This window comes from Canis lupus, chromosome 31 (genome assembly GCF_011100685.1).
Source record: "Canis lupus familiaris isolate Mischka breed German Shepherd chromosome 31, alternate assembly UU_Cfam_GSD_1.0, whole genome shotgun sequence".
Classification (NCBI taxonomy): domain Eukaryota; kingdom Metazoa; phylum Chordata; class Mammalia; order Carnivora; family Canidae; genus Canis; species Canis lupus.
This window is the reverse complement of record NC_049252.1, coordinates 34,235,643-34,256,098: the sequence shown is the minus strand read 5'-3', so window position 1 is coordinate 34,256,098 and position 20,456 is coordinate 34,235,643. Positions and strand designations below refer to the sequence as shown.

At 46.0% G+C, this 20,456-nt stretch overlaps 1 protein-coding gene across 5 annotated transcripts in view; it reads right to left on the bottom strand.

The window, feature by feature from the left end:
* Positions 1–311: 311 nt before the first annotated feature.
* B3GALT5 (beta-1,3-galactosyltransferase 5) overlaps positions 312–20,456 on the bottom strand; it is a 38,448-nt gene continuing 18,303 nt past the window's right edge. For 3 of the 5 annotated variants that reach the window (XM_038581521.1, XM_038581523.1, XM_038581522.1), the window contains exons 3-6: positions 19,803–19,889; positions 5,218–5,377; positions 4,859–5,021; positions 312–4,125 (exon numbers count right to left, since the gene is read on the bottom strand). In XM_038581521.1, coding sequence (XP_038437449.1) covers positions 3,190–4,125; positions 4,859–4,894 — 972 coding nt within the window. In that variant the 5' untranslated portion in view covers positions 4,895–5,021; positions 5,218–5,377; positions 19,803–19,889 and the 3' untranslated portion in view covers positions 312–3,189. Of the gene's footprint in view, positions 4,126–4,858; positions 5,378–19,802; positions 19,890–20,456 lie in introns of all 5 variants that reach the window. The other 2 variants (XM_038581524.1, XM_038581525.1) reach the window with 2 other exon arrangements.

The following is a 20,456-nucleotide window of genomic DNA, read 5'->3' as shown; positions in this document are numbered from 1 at the left end:
AAATAACAACAACGCTATCACACAAAATGTCACAGCCACTGTGTCCACAGTGATGGCTGAAACTGGACAGGAGTTTAAGCTTATCTAAAATCATCAGATTCGGGGCACCTGGGTGGCTCAGTCGGTAAGTGCCTGCCTTCGGCTCAGGTCATGATCCCGGGTCTTGGGATCGAGCCCTGCATGGGGCTCCCTGCTCGGGGGGTGGACTCTGCTTCTCCCTCTCCCTCTGTGCTCTCTCTCAAATAAATAAATAAGATCTTTTTAAAAAATAAACAAAATAAAATAAAATCATTAGACTCTGGTTTCCATGGTTTTAGATCACCAATTAGCCTTAGACTATTTATTGGCTGAGCAAGGACAAGTAGGTACCATTGCAAATCCATCTTGTTTCTATGTTCATGTTCCTGGAGAGGTGGGACAATGGGCTAACATCATCCTCCAACAGGCCTCCTGGCTATATAATTTCAAGAACCCCACACCCAAACCATCTGGGATTTCATTAAGGAGTACCTGCCAGTGTCACCTGGTTCTTGCCTTGCGTTGGGCCCCAAGTGGCCATTTTACTGCTGTTTCTATTTGGGCCATGCTTCTTTAATTTACTTGTCGAATTCGTGTCCTCTGGACTACAACAGCCCCACATTCAGCTGATGTTCACACGGAGATTCAACCCATATCCACTGGGAACCGAGTTCCCACATCAGAATTAGATCTGATAGCAAGACGTTGCCATGACCTCCAATGATAGGCAGTGTCTACACCCTTGATGAGCAGATGGCCCAAGTACCATCTATCTATCGTCGTTGGCCCAAGTACCCCTTGATGATGTAGCTATAGGAGAGGAGACCTCCATCCATGTTCCCCCTGAGAAATCAGGAGGATGAAATCTCTCAGGGGGGACAAGAGATGATCTGGGACCACAGGAACAAGCCCCAGATGAACATCATCATGCACCACCGGGAGCACTTCCTGAACTGCTTTTCTTACAGAGCAGAACAAGGGTCTGACCCCACACGAGCCAGACTTAAAAACAGCCGTGGCCATTTCCTGTTGAGGTGGGAACACACAGAGGCTCCACAAACCTGAAAAACCTCAGCTGCAAAAACACGAGCGACTGGGTGGCCTGCCAATATCAGCCAATCAGGACGAGGCACTTTTATGTCCCTTAGGAGCATAAGGGCCAGGAGCGGGAACAGTGGTGGAAATGTTCCCAAACACCCCCTCTGCCCAGGGAAGCGAGGCTAATGGCTCTCTGTGGGTGCTGGGTCTCTTTCAGCTCAAGCTGTCACCCCAAAAAAGCCCTGCTGGTGCCATTGACTTTTGAGTCCCACCTCATTTCTATCGTCGTTGGCCCAAGTACCCAACTGGGGTCACAGAGCCATGCCTATGTTCATGGTCCCCTATGACTGAGCTACAGTCTGAAGAGAAGGCCAGATCCTGAGTCCACCACACCGAGCCCACCAAGCCCAGTGCACACAGGGACACACACACCAGACAGGATGCACACCCAGTGGACCCAGCCCCACTGCCAGTCCCACGAGCTCCCTCATCCTCAACACCCACCCACCATTGTCTTCCAAATCAGGGGTAGCCTTTCCACAGGACCAAGGGTCCCACAAAATCTAGATTTCAGAAAGTGAGCACAGTCCCTGATTCTGCCCCCTGGGAAGGAGGGTTTTCTGAACATGGCCCAGCATGCTCAGAGCAGCCAGGATAAGGAAACACATCTGCAGAGAAGCAGCAGATGATGAGGGATGTTGTTTAAGCTAATGTTGCCATGGCCATTTTGTGGCAAATACGTCCTCCTGGGCTCAGGTAGGAGCCTAGTCCAACACTGGTGGGTTACCCAGCCATGCGAGGCCTTCACTCTGAGCGCTGGTAAAGTCAAGTCAGGTAAAGTAAAAGGTAAGAACCAACCATTCCTGCAACCAGGAGCAGGGCAACTTTGCATGAAATCCCACAGCGGCCGAATGGGTAAAGGCTCCTGCCAAGCAGGACCTCGCTTCCACAGCCTACAGAACAGGCTTCTACAAGCCTCCAGGCAGAAGGAAATAGAAAGTGAGTCTCCACTCCACAAACTCACTTGTTCCTTGGCTGCCTGAGAAATTCAAAGATGAGTTTGGGTCAGGCATGGGCAGCATGCACAGGAAGACAGCCCCCCTTGGCCAGAGCTCATTTCAGCGCTCAGTGTCCGAGGGGTTCCTTGAAGGCATCTTGTCTTAAACACACCTGAGTTCCCAGAAAAGCTCCCAGAATCTTTCACAGGCCGAGCCTTGTGCCCAGCTGCCCTCCAGTGTGACCCTGGACCCCTGAATTGCAGAGCCGGGGTATTTGAGTAAACAGATGGTTCAGAGGAGATGGCATGCCCTCAGGGAGGTCAGCAGTGTGGCCAAGAAGTCTGCTCAATAGGTCAGGCTTTGTAGCCATTTCTAAGCTGAATCTATAAAAACAGAGTTTCTGTCTAGAGATGGCCATTTCTTAGGGGCTATGGCCAGGGCTGTGCTTGCTCTGCCATGAGCTGAGTGCCGAGCTGCTCACAGGGACTCAGTATCCCTGCTGGATCCATGCAGTGAGTGAAGGAGCTGGGGGCATGTTGCTTCACCCCAGTGACACCACTAAAAGTACAAGGACTGGGAGCTCAGGTGGAAGGGACTCTTGGAAAGGGATTGAAGGATGCCACCGTCCGGCTTCCCTCTGAACCCTCCTGGACTCTACTTCCCCGCCAAGGGAGGTGCGATGGAGGGGCAGGCCGAGTCAGGGGCTGCGCCTGGGTTCTGACAGCACTGGATTTTCATCCCTGCCTCATCGTTTGTTGGCTGGGGGGCCTGGGGACAAGGCCCTGCATTTCTGTAAGCTGCTGAGGCCTGGTGTGTAGGATGGGGATGGCGTCACCCGCCACTGCCTGTGGACACTGATCCTGGAAATGGGAAAAGGGAAGGCGTGCATCAAACGCTTAGCACAGTAGTGTAGGAACTCAAGAGATGGCATCTGTTATTGCTTGGGCACCACGTGGTTTCATTCAGGCCTACATGGTCGGTCAGACGTGCAGCGCTACAGGGCATCACCCTTACTGACTCTCCCTCCTCCCGCCTCGCTCTCTCCCTGCACCCCCCACGATCCTCAGCTGAAGATCTTCCAAAACTGTCACTGTGGGTTATCTCCAGCGTGTCCACATGTGCCGCGGGGCTCTCCTCAGACAGCTGGACACTCCTCTCCCAGAGAATTCTCCAGAGCCTGCCAGTAGCTCAGCATGTTGCGAGGCTTGACGAAATGGCAGGCCACAATCTTCTTAAAACGACACGTGGAAAAGGGTAACCCGTTTGGGAAAAAGGTCTGCTCGGAGTGAAGTTCCTCCAGCCTGATTTTCAGCTTGGCCAGGCAGAGTCCCACAAAGACGTCTTCGAGCTTAATGAACGGGACGCTGTCAGAGACGTTGTACACCTGACTTGCAACATCACTGGAAAACACATAGCCGGTGCCCGAGCAAAAGGGCGGGTACTTATCCCATGGGTATTCGTATTTACTGACAAACCACTTGTTGGCCTTGTCCCTAATGGGAAACTCGTTCAGTTTTAAGAAGCCGGTGAAAAACCGAGTGGTTCTGTTTTTCTTGAGAAGCAGCTCGGTCAGGTAGTAGACGTTGACAAACATGTCCGAGTCCGTCTTCATCACAAACGTCGCCTGAGGACAGAAGCGGTGGATCCACTCTATACCCATCATGGTCTTCAGGGTCAAATTGAAGTAAGCGTCCACAAAGTCCTTCTGGATAATGTCGCGATGCCGCTGGCTTTCCTGCGCCACCACTTTCGACAGGTCCTTACTGGCTGTGGCTCCCAGAAGGAAGAAGGTTTTTATTGGCCTCCCATGCACATTCTTTTCTTTGCCCCATGTGTTTCGGATGACCGTGCGAACAAACACCTGTTCGTGGGATGAGGTCACCAGCAGGACAAGGAAGGGGGGATCCTGCCTGCAGTTGATATCTGGAAGCTGGAGGAAGCTGCCTCTTTCTTTCTTGAAAACAAATGGCTGGCCTTTAAAGGGAATCAGACCGTACATGCTAAAATACAAACAGAGGGCTCCCAGGACCACCAGGGAGACGTACATCAATCGCATCTTCAGGTAAGCCATCTGAAAGGAACAAAGTGGAGTGGTCAGACCTCGAAAGAGGGAGAGCATGTTTAGCTTTGCCCTGGGAGGCCTAGATGGGGGGACACACCTGCGTCTCATGGCCCATGTTCTAGAGACTCTGCAGTCTCACTGCATACAGGGGTGGAGGGCTGTGATTCAACAGTGAGCATGATGCCCGACAGCGTCATTCACTCCACAGTATGAGATCGGAGCACAGGGCTCCAGGCCAGTCTGCCCTTCACCCTTGGGAGTCTCAGATTACTCCTCTGAAATATGGGGCCAGATCTCCCACTAGGTCGCTCCAGCTCTGCCCAAACCTGACTCCATAAGCTAGAGATACTGCAAGACTGGAAGCCCTGTGTTCATCTGCATTCTTCTCTGATCAAACCAAGCACCGTTTTATCACACCCAGGAAGAAGCAAGACCAATGTTCTGATCTTTACACTCATCCCCCTTATTTGTAGGAATCACTTACAAGATCCCCAGCAGATGCCTGAAGTCAAGCATATACCTTATATATACTGTTTTCTCCCATACACACATTCCTATGAGAATTTTTAGTTTTTAAGTTGGGCCCGGTAAGAGATTCACGACAATAACTAATAATAAAATAGAACAATTAAAAAATAAAAAATAAATAAAATAGAACAATTAAATTATAACAATAAACTGTAATAAAAGTCACACAAATGTGGTCTCTCTCTCTCAAAATTCCTTATTGTACTATACTCACCCTTGTTGTGAGGACGTGAGATGATAAAATGCCCATGTGATGAGATGAAGTGAGGTGGGTGACGCAGGCGTGAGACGTCGCGTCAGGCTACTCCTGACCTGACAATAGGTCAGAATGGGGACCATCTGCTTCTGGACCGTGGTTAACCACAGGTGACTGAAACCTTAGAACACAAAGCTTCAGATAAGGTGGGAATTCCATACCGTGGAACACTGTCCCTGCTGGCGGTGCTTATTTTATTTGAAGGGTTGCTTCTTTAAATCTCCTGATTCTTCCATTATGCGCCCACACATCTCTGTCATTCTCAGCAAATCCAGGACCATGGTAATGTTATAAAATTAAGAAAGCAAATAACTCACTTTCTCCTGGCTCTGATGAACCTCTAGTTTGGAAGCTAAACCACAAGGTAGATTCCAAGAGGAAACTTGCCAAAGAGCTGTCAGCAGATGCCGCTGGACACTGTCCAGTTCTGGATTCACTTCATTTACCCAAAATGATGATTCCCTTTCTCAAGAGTCACTATAAGGAAAAAAAAAAAAAACAAAAAGAATAGAGCCATTCAGATCAGCCATGCCTCACCAGCAGCACCTCACCGTTGGCTGTGCCAGCATGTTGCAGACCTATGTCACCACCTACCCAGGTGACCTTGAGGAGCATTTGGGTCCCACTCTAGTCCCACTTTTCTCTTCTGCAAAGTGGGTGCAATCAAGACAATTCCACCACATGGTGCACCTGTTAACAACAATAACAGCATGCAAATATTCAAGAAGTCTGTCAGGCCTGATGTGCTAGGACAGCACCCAGGGCTCTGGAAGGGGAACCAATGGAATCATAGGTCAGCCTCAGTCTAATGTCTTGTGCCAATAATTGACCTTCCTACATAACGGTCTGTGGCTAACGTTTACAGAATTTAACACAGGGAAGAGATCCACCAGTTCTCAACTTAGCATCCCGGTCTTCAAAATGTCATCCTGGGAGGAGCTCAGAGGGGCCATCAGGAGAAAAAAAACAACTAAGTGGAAGAAAGAAATCTGAAGGCAAAATAGGAACTTGAAATTTCATTCAGTTAGAATTCTGTTCCAAATACATTCACCACAAAAGTTGTGGAACAGTGATGGAAACTTCCAGGACCAGCTAACTCTCTGGAGGCCAACTTAGTCTGGCTCTGTTCTTCATGACCCCAAGAAGGTCTTGTCCAGCTGGAGCCCCACCTATTTCAGAGAAGTCGCTGTGGGAGGCAACTGGATGGCAAGAATGCGTCTGAGCCATGACTTGCAGGTTGCTGAGAATTCTATTTCCTTCCTTCTTATTTGTGGGAATATTTGCAGGGCCAGGATGTGTGGTTTATTCTGGCTGAGGAAGGGGTAAGGGGAATCAAACTGCATTTACCACCACAACAGATTTTTAAAAGAAACATAAAAATCAAGTCAAGAGAAATATAATGATATTTCTCTATTTTGCTTCCTTTCTCAGATAAGTTTGCTCTTCTTCAGTAGATCGCCTCACCAGTAAACCTTAAAATCTCATTCCCGTAGGACACCTTTTCTCAGGATCCTTCACATGGATCTCAATCCCCAGGGATGGATGCTCAGCTCACTGACTATTGGTCTCTCACTAGACACCAAACAGCACCTATGAGACAGAGCAAGTGGCATGGCCCAACCGGCCAAAGCTCCCTGGGGTCATTTATTTTCATGTGCAGTTGGAACACACTTCCTACCTGAGTGATGTGACCAAGAAGTTATACCTCATATCCCCATTTACACCTTTGATTGAGGCTCTATGTTGTGCTACAAGGACCCCCCTGAAGGGGCTTTGGGGAGGGCACCTAGCATCAATAAGGAACGGAGTGTAGAACAGTACATTTCTAGAAAAGGAAATATTGGGGATCCCTGGGTGGCTCAGCAGTTTAGCGCCTGCCTTTGGCCCAGGGTGTGATCCTGGAGTCCCAGGATCAAGCCCCACATCAGGCTCCCCACATGGGATCTGCTTCTCCCTCTGCCTGTGTCTCTCTCTGTATCTCTCTATCTCTCTCTCTTTCTCTCTCTCTGTCTCTCATGAATATATAAATAAGATCTTTAAAAAAAAAAAGAAAGAAAGAAAAGGAAGTATTTATCCCCAGGTTCTGTCCCTCAAAGTTTGGCTAAGAGGCAGGAACCCTTAGCATAAAGCAGCTCTATGGACATAGCCATGAATAGGCAACTATCTCTGCTATGGAAGCCCCACCTTCACAACACACCTGGCCAGCCTGTGTAGCGTACCCACCCAATCAGGAATGGAACAACAGTTTATTTAGCAGATTCTGGATACCAGGCTTTGCTCTTCCAATCTACAGGCAATAGACACAGACACAGAGCCTCGGAACCGGAGTAGATAAGTATTGTGCATGAATTATAGATCAAGGCAAGCCAGAAGGTGGCAGGCCCCTTCTTATCTCTCCTCTGCTTCCCCGCCCTCCCCAGGAACCTGTGCAGGTGTTACTTCAGTTCTAGGCTGGGGTCACTGTGTGCTCCTTCTGGGCCAGAGTGCCCAGGGGGCCAGAAGCATGCCATCCTAATACTCGAGGCTGTGCATAGATTAGACACTGGACACTTCAGAATTACAGTGGAATAGCACAAAGCTAGAGGCTGTCTGTGAGGAGCCTGGAAGTCAGTGTCTTAACTCCATCAAACAGGCGGTCCCTTCCCAGGCCAGGTGGGTAGGACTCCTGACCTAAGGCTACAGGGCCTGAAGTCAAAGGGATTAGAAGTCCACCTCCCCAAGGGCTAGAAAGCCAAAGTCAGTCTGCAAAGTTAAGTTTAATGAGGCTGGGGGGAGGGGGTGGGGCGGTGGCAGGGACAGGAGAGAACATCCTGGATCTGAAAAAAGGATGATGAATGTAACCTCATAAAATACCATCAAGAGACTTCAAAAGCAAGCCACAGAAAGGGAGAACATATGTGCCATACATATATCTGAAAAAGGACTATCAGTCAGAATATATTGAGAACTTCTATAGATCAATGAGGAAAGCACAAAAACAAAACAAAACACAAAAAAAAAAACCCACAATCTTAAAAACTGAGTTGTAATTCTCCAAAGAAGACATACAAATGGCCAATAGACACATAAAAAATGCTCAACATCACTTGGCATCAGGGACATACAAATCAAAACCACAATGAGATACCACTTCAGACAGTCAGAACAGCTAAAATTAACAAGTTAGGAAATGACAGATGTTGGGAAGGTTGCAAAGAAAGATGAAGCCTCTTACACTGTTGATGGGAATGCAAGCTGGTGCAGCCACTCTGGAAAACAGCATAGAAGTTCCTCAAACCTAAAAATAGAGCTACCTTATGACCCAGCAATTGCACTACTAGGTATTTACCCAAAAGATACAAACATAGTGATCCAAAGGGAGACCTGCAACCCAATCTTTATAGCATCAATGTCCACAGTAACCAAAGTATGGAAAGAGTCCAGATGCCCATCAACAGATGAATGGATAAAGAAGATGTGGTATTACACACACACACACACACACACACAATGGACTACTACTCAGCCATCAAAAAATGAAATCTTACCATTTTCAATGATGTGGATGGAACTAGAGGTTGTTATGCTAAGCTAAATAAGTCAGTCAGAAAAAGACAATTATATGATTTCACTCATATTTGGAATTTAAGAAACAAAGCAGAAGATTAAAGAAAAATAAAAAATGTTTATTTTTTTATTAAAAAAAATAAAATTTTATTTTTGTAAATAAAAAGAAAGGGAGGGAAAAATAAAATCAGAGAAAATCAGAGAGGGAAACAAACCATAAGAGACTCTTTAACTCTAGGAAACAAACTGAGGGTCATTGTAGAGAAGGTGGGTGGGGAATGGGGTAACTGAGTGACAGGCATGAAGGAGGGCACGTGATGAGATGAGCACTGGGTGTTATATACAACTGATGAATCACTAAACTCTACCCCTGAAACTAATAATACACTATATGTTCAAAGTAATTGAATTTAAATTAAAAATAAAATGAATTGTGAACAGATATTTCACAAAAGAAGATATTTAAATGGCCAAAACCCAAGAAAAGACATCACTAATCATCAGGGAAATGCAAATAAAACCACAATAAAGAACCACTACCATCCATGAAGATGACTAAAAGGAAGTGAGATGTTGGAAAGCCCTATTTATTTGGCAGCATCTACTGTGCGGAAAGCTATATGATCTGACTCAGCAAACCACACCTGAGCTCACACCCAACAGAAATGATGTGTGGCCAAGAACGTGCAGAGCACATTGCTGCCCATAATAACCAAAACCTGTGCTCTCTGTCTGGGTCCAACCAAGAGGGAGAAAGCACACAGTAATTCAAAGGGACCACTATAAAGTTCCTCTACAGAGAAAGGGGAACCCTCTTACACTGTTGGTGGGAACTCAAGCTGGCACAGCCACTCTGGAAAACAGTGTGGAGGTTCCTCAGAAAAGTTGAAAATAGAGCTACTCTACCACCCAGAAATTACACTACTGGGTATTTACCCCAAAGGTACAAATGGATCACCCCTTTGGTGATCCAAAGGGGCACCTGCACCCCAATGTTTATAGCAGAAATGCCCACAATAGCCAAATTGTGGAAAGAGCTCACCAACACATAAATGGATAAAGATGTGGTCTATATATACAATGGACTACTACTCAGCCATCAAAAAAATGAAATTTTGCCATTTGCAATGATGTGGATGGAACTAGAGAATATTATGCTAAGTGAAATAAGTCAACCAGAGAAAGATAATTATCATATGATCTCACTCACATGTGGAATTTAAGAAACAAAACAGAATCATAGGGAAAGAGAGAGAAAAATGATACAAGATGAAACCAAAGAGGGAGACAAATCATAAGAGACTCTTTATCATAGGAAACAAATTGAGGGTTGCTGGAGGGGAGGGAGTGGGGATTGGAGTAACTGAGTGATGGGCATGAAGGAGGGCACCAGATGGGATGAGCACTGGGTGTTATATAAGACTAATGAATCACTGAACTCTACCTCTGAAACCATTAATACATTGTATGTTATTTAGTTGAATTTATATAAAATTTTAAAAAAAGAATCATTCCTCTAACAAGGGATCTGAGTGATGACCAATTATCAATAAACAAAGAGATCTCTAAGAACAGAGGAACAGCAGATATAAGGAGCAGCACTGCCTCTGGTGCTTAAGATGAAAACTCAAGGAAAGTCCCCAAATCCAGGCCAGAAATGCAGACCTCTGTGACGAGGACACAGTCTGGTCCACTGACAGGAAAGAAGTCACTATGGGCCCAGAGCCATTTTCAAGATTAGTCAAAAAAGAGCGACTTTAGAGCCAAGAGGTAATACATTAATAAATGACATGAAAGTAAACAAGAAATTTCCATCAATAGTAGAGTGGGTCAATGAAATGTTACATAGCCGTTAAAAAATACAAACTTTTGATATACCCACTATGTATTAATCTGACAGATGTTATGTTGAATGAAAGGAGCCAGACACATGAAAGAGTATGTCCTTCATGATTCCATTGATAAGAAGTTCAAAACCTGGCAAAATATATCAATGATAATAGAAGTCAGAATAGAAATTAGCTTTGGTGGAGGGATTATTAACCAGGAAAGGGCACAACTACCCTTCTGGAGAGTTGGCCATATTTATTTTTGATCTGGATGGTGGTTACATATGTAAAAATTCATTGAGCCGTACTACCAAGATTTGTGTACTTTGCTGTATGTTATTCACATTAATAGTTTCTTTTTTAAATATTTTATTTATTTATTTATTTATTCATGAGACACAGAAAGAGAGAGAGAGAGAGAGACGCAGAGATACAGGCAGAGGGAGAAGCAGGCTCCATGCCAGGAGCCCAATGTGGGACTAGATCCTGGGACTCCAGGACCATGCCCTGGGCTGAAGGCAGGCACTAAACCACTGAGCCACCCAGGGATCGCCCACGTTAATAGTTTTGAATAATTTCCAATAAAAATAAATCTCTGAAAAGGTGATATCTTCTGTAAAATAGGCTGAATTGATTTACCACAAAGTCTGATTTTTTTCACAGTGCATTTCATGGGCCAGTGCATCACATCACAAAAACATTTTGTGTCTGGGTCTTAATTTAGAATGATGACTGAATAACAACCCAAACAAGTCAATGTTATTGAAAGAAAAACATCAGTGTTGGGGCACCTGGGTGCTCAGTGGCTGAGCGTCTGTCTTCGGCTCGGGTCATGATCCCAAGATCCTGGGATCGAGTCCTGCATAGGGCTCCCAACAGGGACGACAGGGATCCTACCTCTCTCTCTGCCTGTGTCTCTGCCTCTCTCTATGTATCTCTCATGAATAAATAAATTAAATTAAAAAAAAAAAGAAAGAAAACATCAATGTTACTTATAGTTCTCTTAGAAACAAGAGACCTGGCTTGTCATTCTGGGCCATAGGAGGGTCACAGGTTTTGGTCAGGAAACAGAAACAAGAGCAACAGACAGGTCCAGGTCATGGCTTTTATTGAGTATTTTTATGGAAAAGGTGACACATGGCAGGTGAACAGATGAGGACAGGCTAGTTTGAGTAATTCTGGCAACTGGCTGTCATGTGGCCCCTAGGCACCTGGTACCTGGCCCTGGGACCATTAAGGCAGAGGAATCACGTCTCCTGAGGAAATAGGGCCAGAGGAAGTGTGGCTCTGGATGGGTTCGTTTGCATATTAAACACCAGGTCCTCGCTGGGCCCTTTCTTATTTCTAAGAATGGGCTCACCCTGGGAGGGGCAGTCCCTCCCCAGACAGAAATAAGGTGTCGAAACATAATATATAGAAAATTAAGAACAGGATTAATATGACTCTGGGAAACAAAGTCGGACTAGCTTTTTCTGAAAACTCTAAAATGTTGACGTCTACTTTACCATTATCAGTTGGCCAGATAAGGAAGACAGTCTCCCCGACCCCCGATCTAAGTGTGAGTTTTCTACGATGATTCTGCAATATTGCATTCATGGTCAAATCAGTACCTACCCCACTTTCTGTTGTAAGTCAGCTCAAGAGGCTACAGAGCAGATTTTAGAAGACCCTTTTTGTTAACTTCAGGTAGCCTGCTGGGATGGAAAGATGGGGGAATTTGAAAAAAGATCTTGTTCACATTTGGCTCCGTCAACACAGTGGTATAAATTGGCACCAGGGTACTTCTGCGCAGCAGACCTGTGTCTTTGTCTCCAATTGAGATCATAATGTCTGCCTCACAGTGTGGCCGGAAAGCACTATATGCAGGGCAATAATTATTTCTGTCCTGGTTCTAATCAAAGTGTGCCTTTTCGTAGTATCGATTCATAATTCGACTCTTCTCTTCAAGCTCCACCTTGCTAGAGGTATTTGGCCCAGTTCCTGGTCACAGACAAGTGGGTCATAGACACCCCACGTGCTGTCCACAGGGTGACCCAAACCCAAAGAAGAGTGGACAGAGTGGTCTAGAAGGTTCCTGAAGAGCCTTACTCTTGGCGGGCTGCTCCCAAACATATGGGATTACCAAGGACATCAACGATGTTGAAATACATTTATCAAAAATCATTTTTAAAGTGTGCCAGAGTAATATATGCCCCTCCTTATGACTGCATCTCACAACAACTTCTGGCTCCGGGTCTGACAACTATCTTAGTTTTGAAGACAGCAAGAGCTGTGCCCCTGTTTGGAAATGTCTACAATTCCTATCATGTGATGTGAAAATATTGGTGATTTCTTTCAGAGACAAAGTCACAGGTTCTACTGTGTGTGGATCAGTGTCTGTTATGGGCTGATTTGTGTCCCCCTCAAATTGGTGTCCTGGAGACCTAACCCCTAGTCTCTCAGAATATGACCCCATTTGGAGATAGGGTCTTTACCAAGTTACAATAAGGTCATTAGGGTGGGCCATAATCCAGTTATGACTGGTGTCCTTATAAAAAAGTGGTATTGGGCAGCCCTGGTGGCTCAGCAGTTTAGCGCCTGCCTTCAGCCCAGGGCCTGATCCTGGAGACCCGGGATCGAGTCCCATGTCAGGCTCCCTGCATGGAGCCTGCTTCTCCCTCTGCCTGTGTCTCTGCCTCTCTCTCTCTCTCTCTCTCTCTCTGTATCTCTCATTAATAAATAAATTTTTTAAAAAATTCTTTTAAAAAAGGGGGGGTATTTAGACACAAACACACAGGGAGAATGTCATGGGAAGATGTAGGCAGAGATTGGGTGATGCTTCTACAAGCCTAGGAAAGTCAAGACGGCCGGCACACACCAGAAGCCAGGAGAGGGGCCTGGAGCAGGTTCTCCCTCACAGCCTCAGAAGGAACCAACCCTGCCCACACCTTGATCTCAGACTTCCAGCCTCCAGCGCTGTGAGACAATACATTTCCATTGTTTTAAGCCACCCACCTGGGGTACACTGTTACGGCAGCCCCAGGAAACCAATATGGTGCCCACATTCATGATGGAAGAAAGTGCTACATTTCAGTTGGAGGTTTGTGAAAATAAGAACATAGGGTTTTTTCCCATCGTAGGTGTTGGATCCCAAGTAATTAGTTCTTCTCTGGTCCTCAGGGTCCCACGCAGCCCGTGGCAGACAGGCTCAAACCCCCGAGTGACGAGGGTCACACTCAGAACTACAGCAGTGTGGCACCTGGAGGGAAGCCAGGACAGTGGAAGTGGGAAGCACTGGGGGAGATGGGTGGCCCCCACATTACCAGTCACTCTGAGAAGGTTCTCATGCCCATGGTTGTTTCTCTCTGGTCTTGCTATCTGGCACGGCCACAGCTGTCCCAGGGCCAGGAGGTCAGGCTGAGGTCGAGCAGTGTGGAACATCTGCGAGCTGCACCCTTTCACCACTTTTTTGGATAAAGTGTACTTTTTAACTATATTTTCTAAATGGTGATAGTGGCTCACAATGTTAAAATTGTTTCCTATTTAATAAAATGAACCATAATTCTATTTCAGCCCTGCTCCCATTTACAAACTGTTTTAGCACCTTCCTGGCTCCTGCAGTGGCTCAGCAGAGGCCCACCAGGAGGAGGCGGTGGCCATGGACTCTCCCACCAGCCGCCCACCCGCCGTGGGGCATCTGCGAGCCAGTGGCCCAGGCCCGCACACGCAGGTGTTCAGAGAGGGCTCCTCTCTGGTGAGAAGGGCACTCAAGTGTCCCACCCCAGTGCAGAACGGTATCTCTCTGCCTTTCACATCATCTCATGAGCCCAACCAGAAGCTGTGAACAGAAACCCCATTTATCATCCGCCTCTCACTGGGCAGTGGCTGCGGGCCAGCATGGCCTCAGGGGGCATCCTGTGCCTGTCTTTCCAGGCTGGTCAATGAAGACAGGACCCTATCCTGTTGGAAGCACTCTCGGCATAGCCCATGGCTGTCACAAGGGAGTGAGCACTGTGTCCTCACCCCAGGCCCTTTTGCTGCCTCAGCCTCCCGAGAGGCTCCCCTGTGGCAAGTAGGGGTCCAGGTTCCATGAAGAAGACAGACCTGGAAGGCCTTAGGGCCCACAGCACGAGCAGAACAACAGCTAGCAGAGTGTGAGAGGAACCCTCTCCTGACCAGGCGCCCGTCAGGGTCCTCCAATTCCTTTCCCAATGAGATCTCAACCTTCAGACATCCGCCCAATTTTAGCTAGAACCCTGCTAGGTTGGTTTGGCCAGAACCTGACCCCTGATGTTTCCTCCTAGGAATCTCTCAAGGGCTTCCCCCACCCCAGCACCACCACCCCCATCTCTCTGCTCCTCAGCTGTACTTCCTACTTGTCTGTGCCCTATTGGGAGTTGAAGCCAGCTCTATCCCAGGGTCTCTCCTCCACTGCAATAATTCCAGACTGAAACCTGGTTTGCTGCTTTATCTGTTGTACAGCTCTGGTTTTTCTTTGACAGGGCAGAGGAGAGAACAGAGGTATGCTGGACAGAGGCAGGGAATCTGGAAAGGCCTGGTGGGTTCCAGAAACAGGATGATGTACACTGGGAGGGCAGCTGGAGACCAGGTAGGGCGGGCCCCAGGTCTGGCCTTTTCTGAGGACACCAGGGAGTTCATAGTCCTTCGCGAGGCCTTATTCACTGAGGAGTCTGGGGTCTGATGGGGCCTCCCTCTCCTACCCATAGTACGACAGAGAAGCTTCCCACTAACTTCGATTATAGCTGCTCCAGTCTGAGGAGCTAGAGCACACAGTTCATACCAATGATCACTGGTCCCAGAGTTGATGAATTTAGAGTCTTAGGGAGGCATTTTCAGGATTGACATTTTAGGCAACCAAATACCACAGACCGGGTGGCTTGAACAACAGACATTTCTCACTCAGAGCTCTGGAGGCGGAAGTCGGAGATCAGGCTGCCAGCATGGTTGGGTTCTGGTGAGAGCCACCCTCTTTGCTCACAAAAGCCAATTTCTCACTGTGTCCCCACATGGCAGAGGGAAGAGAGAGGATGAAAAGAGGGAGGGAAGGAGAGAGGGAATGTGCACAAGGGCTCTCTTGTGTTTTGGGTCTCCTCTTTACAAACACACTAATCCCACCACACAAGCCCCACACTCATGACCTCATCTAAATTTAATTATCTCCCCAAAGCCTCACCTCCAAATGCCACCACATACATCTGAATCTGGAGGGAGGTATAATTCAGTCCATAGCAAGGATAATCTCCAAACATTTACTGAGCACCTACACTATGTGAAAGGCAGGGTGCTGGTCACTGTGAGTAGTCCTGGGGTCTCCTCCGACTCCCTGGGTCATCTTCAGTTACATGAACATACTACCCAGAGGCAAGGGTTAGCCTCCCAGGCTTTCTGCTGTGCTTCCCAGTGGGAAGCACCATTTCTAGACCCTCCTGACTCATTCTCTTCTAACACAGACATGATAACTGCACCTGGCCTGGTGACTTGGACTCTGAAACAGAGAGGTAGAGACATAAATGTGCTTTGGGGGAAGGGGAGGCGTTCAGAGGCACTCCTGCAATCCCCTTGCTCTGCAATCTACCCCCTGCTGAAGCTTTCTCTATTAAGAAAAAAAATGCTTAACTTGCAGCTCTCAAACCTTCAAAAACTGAAAGCACAACTCAAGGTTTTTAAAATCCAGATTTCTTTAAACCTCCACAGCATTCTTTTCTCAATGGCCCAAATAACACTCAACAATCATACAGGACAGTTTTATCCACAGTGTCAGAAGGAACAACAACAACAAAATGATGACCATAGATTTAGGAAGGCCAATCTACAGTGGGCTTTTTTTTTTTTTTTTTTTTTTTTAATTTATGATAGTCACAGAGAGAGAGAGAGAGAGAGAGAGGCAGAGACACAGGCAGAGGGAGAAGCAGGCTCCATGCACCAGGAGCCCGATGTGGGATTCGATCCGGAGTCTCCAGGATCGCACCCTGGGCCAAAGGTAGGCTCCAAACCGCTGCGCCACCCAGGGATCCCTACAGTGGGCTTTTTAAATAAATAAGCAAGCTTTGGATTATTTCAGTAAGCTAAGACCTGGGACTTTTCTTCTAAACAAAAATTAAAACAAATTAATAACATAGCAGAAAGGATACAGCAGAATGTTATTAATGGGGTTGCTGATTATTCTGTGCAATCAACTATGTCAAAAAATCCAGAAAATTTGGAAAAGCTCTTTGATTGCCTGGGTCTGATGAAATATAAGAGGGATAGCATCTTTAACAGCATATAAAACACTCTGAAAACAAATACAAGAGATTTCTCTCAAGGAGCAGCTTCTCCCCAATTATTCCTCACGCCTGTGGCCCAAATGGTAGAGCCATAGACTCTAGGCTGCTTGAGGGCCCTTCCTCCAGAATTCTAGAGGGACAGGAATTCGGCACGCAAACCATAGAACAGGAAAAGGAAGAAAAATAATTCAAACCAGTGAGTGTGACCATTCTGGAAATATGGCCTGCCCGGATTTCAGTTTACATGAAGTGCCCCAAACAAGAAGCAGTGGAAGCAACAGGCAGCGTTTGGGCTGGACTTGAGCTGCACGCAATGTGTCTTCATGGCTTAAAATTTCATTTCTCGACCAACATGTTTAGCTGATCTTTCAGATGAGGACTCAAAGAGCTACTTATCAATCAGCCCATGCCCTGCACAATCTGTTCCAATCCACCTCCATGCCTCTACCCTCAGGCCACACCTGTTCCCTTCAGCCCCATGAACAGACCTGTTTCTTCCCTTCTGTGCAAATGGCTCTCCCGCTGTGCTTTCTGGCTTTCTCCACCTGTGACCCCCGACCTCCACCCCTGCCATGCCATTTCTGCTCAGCTAACTCTAGCTCACCCCTGACCCTGACCAATTCCTCAGCAAAGCCATTCCTTCATTTACTACTCATGGCACCCCCATATGGTATTTAATCAATTTCATTAATGGGTCATACTTTATTATTTCTTTGTGCAAACTTTGGCTAGCATTCCCACTGCTTGATAACCCCAGCACAGAGTAAGAACCATCTTCCACATTTTTGACCATTGTAGCGCCTGCCAACACACAATATTTGCCACATACGACCCCAAAGGAAAGTTCTGAATGAATCAGTGAGAAGATGCCCATGTCTCCGAAAGCCAAATCATGCTTTTTGCAACATGGAGACATTTTCTTACCTGAAAACAAACCTTCACTTTATAGGACATCTCCTTGGGATGAATTTTTTTTCACCAAATATTTCAGTGCCTTAGGTATTTTTGTTTTATGTACATTTCATAAGACTTCAATTATTTCCCAGAAGAAATAGAACCTGGCTTACTTCAACAGAAGAAGAAATACTGAGAGTTTCACCCCCTACTGCTCACACTGGGGAGGCTGAGGGGGTCACCAGCAGCAGCGTGTGGAGCGTCGTTAGGGGGTTCAGACATAACTTCACATGCTTTCTCATGGAAGGAAACAAAAGCTGTGCTGAGAAGAAAGATGGGAACTAATAGCACATTAGTCACATTAATTTGCCTACTGGTCCTGGGAGGTAGTCAGATGCGGAGGAGGATGCAAGATAATTTTCATTGAGAAAACAGTGCATATACACAATAATAAACCATGGCTCTCCAGACGCAAAAGTCAAGAGCATTACACAATTTGCCAACATGGCAATAAGGACTCTCCAGTGCAACTGACCCTCCACCGAACACCCTCCTGACCCAAACACCTTCAATCTCCAAGGCACACGAAGGTCGCCCTCAACCTGCTACTTCCTCTGATTATGGGAAAACTTTCTTTCCATGAATTTTGTCACTCATGGCTACCTCTCAACCCTGACAGACGACAGGGAAGAAGAAGACAACAAAAATCTATCAACGAGCAAAAAGCTGAATCCAAGCATCAGCAGTTGGGTCAGGACAGGCAGGCCCACCCTTGAGGCTTCTACTATTGTTAATGCCACTGTGACCATTTGTCTTCTGCTAGGATGCCCTTTGGACCAGGGTCCTTTGATTTCACTGCAGGAGGTGGAGCCGAAGATTCTGGTTTCACAGTGGATGCTCTGTAACAGGTGGGCAATTTCTACCTCAAGGTGATGAACTACGTTCTTAGGCCTGTCGTTTTATTCCTACACAATGATCAGATAACTTCCTCCAGCATATCTTACTTGTTGATTATCTTCTGGAAGGATTCCACTGATAACCCACAATGAGGAAATGAACTTTGTTTTTCTAATAGAAATACGATAAAACTTCCTGACTTTGCTTGCTGGGCTCAAGATTACTTGGCCTGGCCTGAAGCAGATGCCTCTGCCCAGGCTCTGGCAAAATTTTGAGGCCATGGCACTTGGAAAAGAATCTCATAGATGAAGGAAGATGAAGTCCCCCTTTTCACGATTCAAGCACTGACACCTACACAGTCGCCAAGAGACTTCACTCAACCTTCCAGGACTGTTCAACCCAGACTTTCATTTACAAATATGAGCCATGAAGGGTAAACCAGTCGCTATTTGAGAGAAATTAGCACATGGAAGGGAGATTGGGCAAATATCTTAGTAGTCTTCTTAAGAAAGCAAAATTTTTCCTTGACATGCTAGAAACAAATTTCACAATTACCATTTGTATATAAATATCCTCTGGTTACAAATACTCTTACCAATTCAAGACATCTCCATAGCAGAGAAAGTGAATGTCAGTATACAAAATAACTATTTCACTAGTTGAAAACTGACCTTTTCTCAAAATAGTGAACTTGAGAAAACCTTACTGCAGTGGTGACAAGTAACGCTGAGTCACACCTACTTTTTAGGATTCCCTATTACCAAGGGACCAAGGTGCAAGACAGCTGGTCAAGGCAAAGTCTCACGCCCCTCATGTGATGCAGAGACATTTGTCTACATCTGCTTCCTGCTCAAGACGAATCATGGCAACCACTGCCCTGCTCTCTGACTTAAATCACTCAGCCTTCTAATAAAAGAGCTCAATAGTCACATCCTACTGGGAATCTTTGGAACAGGAATGATGGAATATGGAGTTGCTCTGCTACACCCCCCAGAGCTCCAGGTACCTCAAGGCCTAACGCAGTGGTTAAGAAATAGTAGGAGGCATACAAATATTTGGTGAATAAATGATCTGAAGTGACTACCTGGGCAGTGTCTATGACCATAAAACAAAAAGACTCCTCTTTCACTAGATCAATAAGCTCCAATGCTCAGCTCATTTCTATCTCTCCAAGTGTATCCACACTTAGACCTCCATCCCCATCTGTGTTCTGGGATTCGGGCTTCAGGTCTGGGGGAACTATGAATTTTGTCCTCATCACTTCTAATGACAATAAATAATAAAAAGCAATGCAAATGGTGGTGGTTTTTCTCTTAAGATGACAATCTGCTCTAAGTATGACTGTAAAACAAAAATTCACTCCAAAAAAATGTTTAAAGAACCTTATTTCAATCACCAGACATCTTCTGTCAGCCTCTTGTTTTCTTTCCCTTCCAAATCAAGCTTCAGCAATAAACAGTTTATACTCACCCCTTGTACTGCTTCACCCACCACTTAATTAATTATCTTCAATCCACTGCAAACTGCTTCCACTCCCACTGCTTATCTGAATGCACTCTGCAAAGATGACCAACAGTCTGGTTTGAGTCAGGAAAGACTTAGATTGCGGATACTTATAATCTATTTCTCTACCCTGATCTACCAAGAATATTGTCTTTACCAGCCTGTTCCTTACACAGAGTTTGGGCAGAAGATGAGGGAAGAATTGAGAAATGCTCGAAACGGTAGAGAGTGACTAGAGGAACAGAAAAGAATCAACATGGAAAAAATAAAAATTAAAAATAAAAAAAAAAAGAATCAACATGGAGGATAAGAAGTGCTAGTGTAAAAGAAGGAGCGGCAGGGGCTAGATCAGAGAAACATTTCAAAAATTTAGAGGAAGGGAACAAGGGATCTCAGAAAGTGACAGATACAGAGTGGGAGTAACAAGAATTGAAAATTTTGCCAGGCATTGTGAATGCAGTCATCTTTGGTGTGTCCTTTCAAAGATCTCAGTAAAGGTTCAAATTGCCTTTTGGATATCAAACTGGTGATACATACATATCAGAAAAGACTTTGAAAGTATAATGTCAAGACTGAGCCACAGGGCACAGTGGCTTTTTTGGCTTTATCTTCCATGACCTA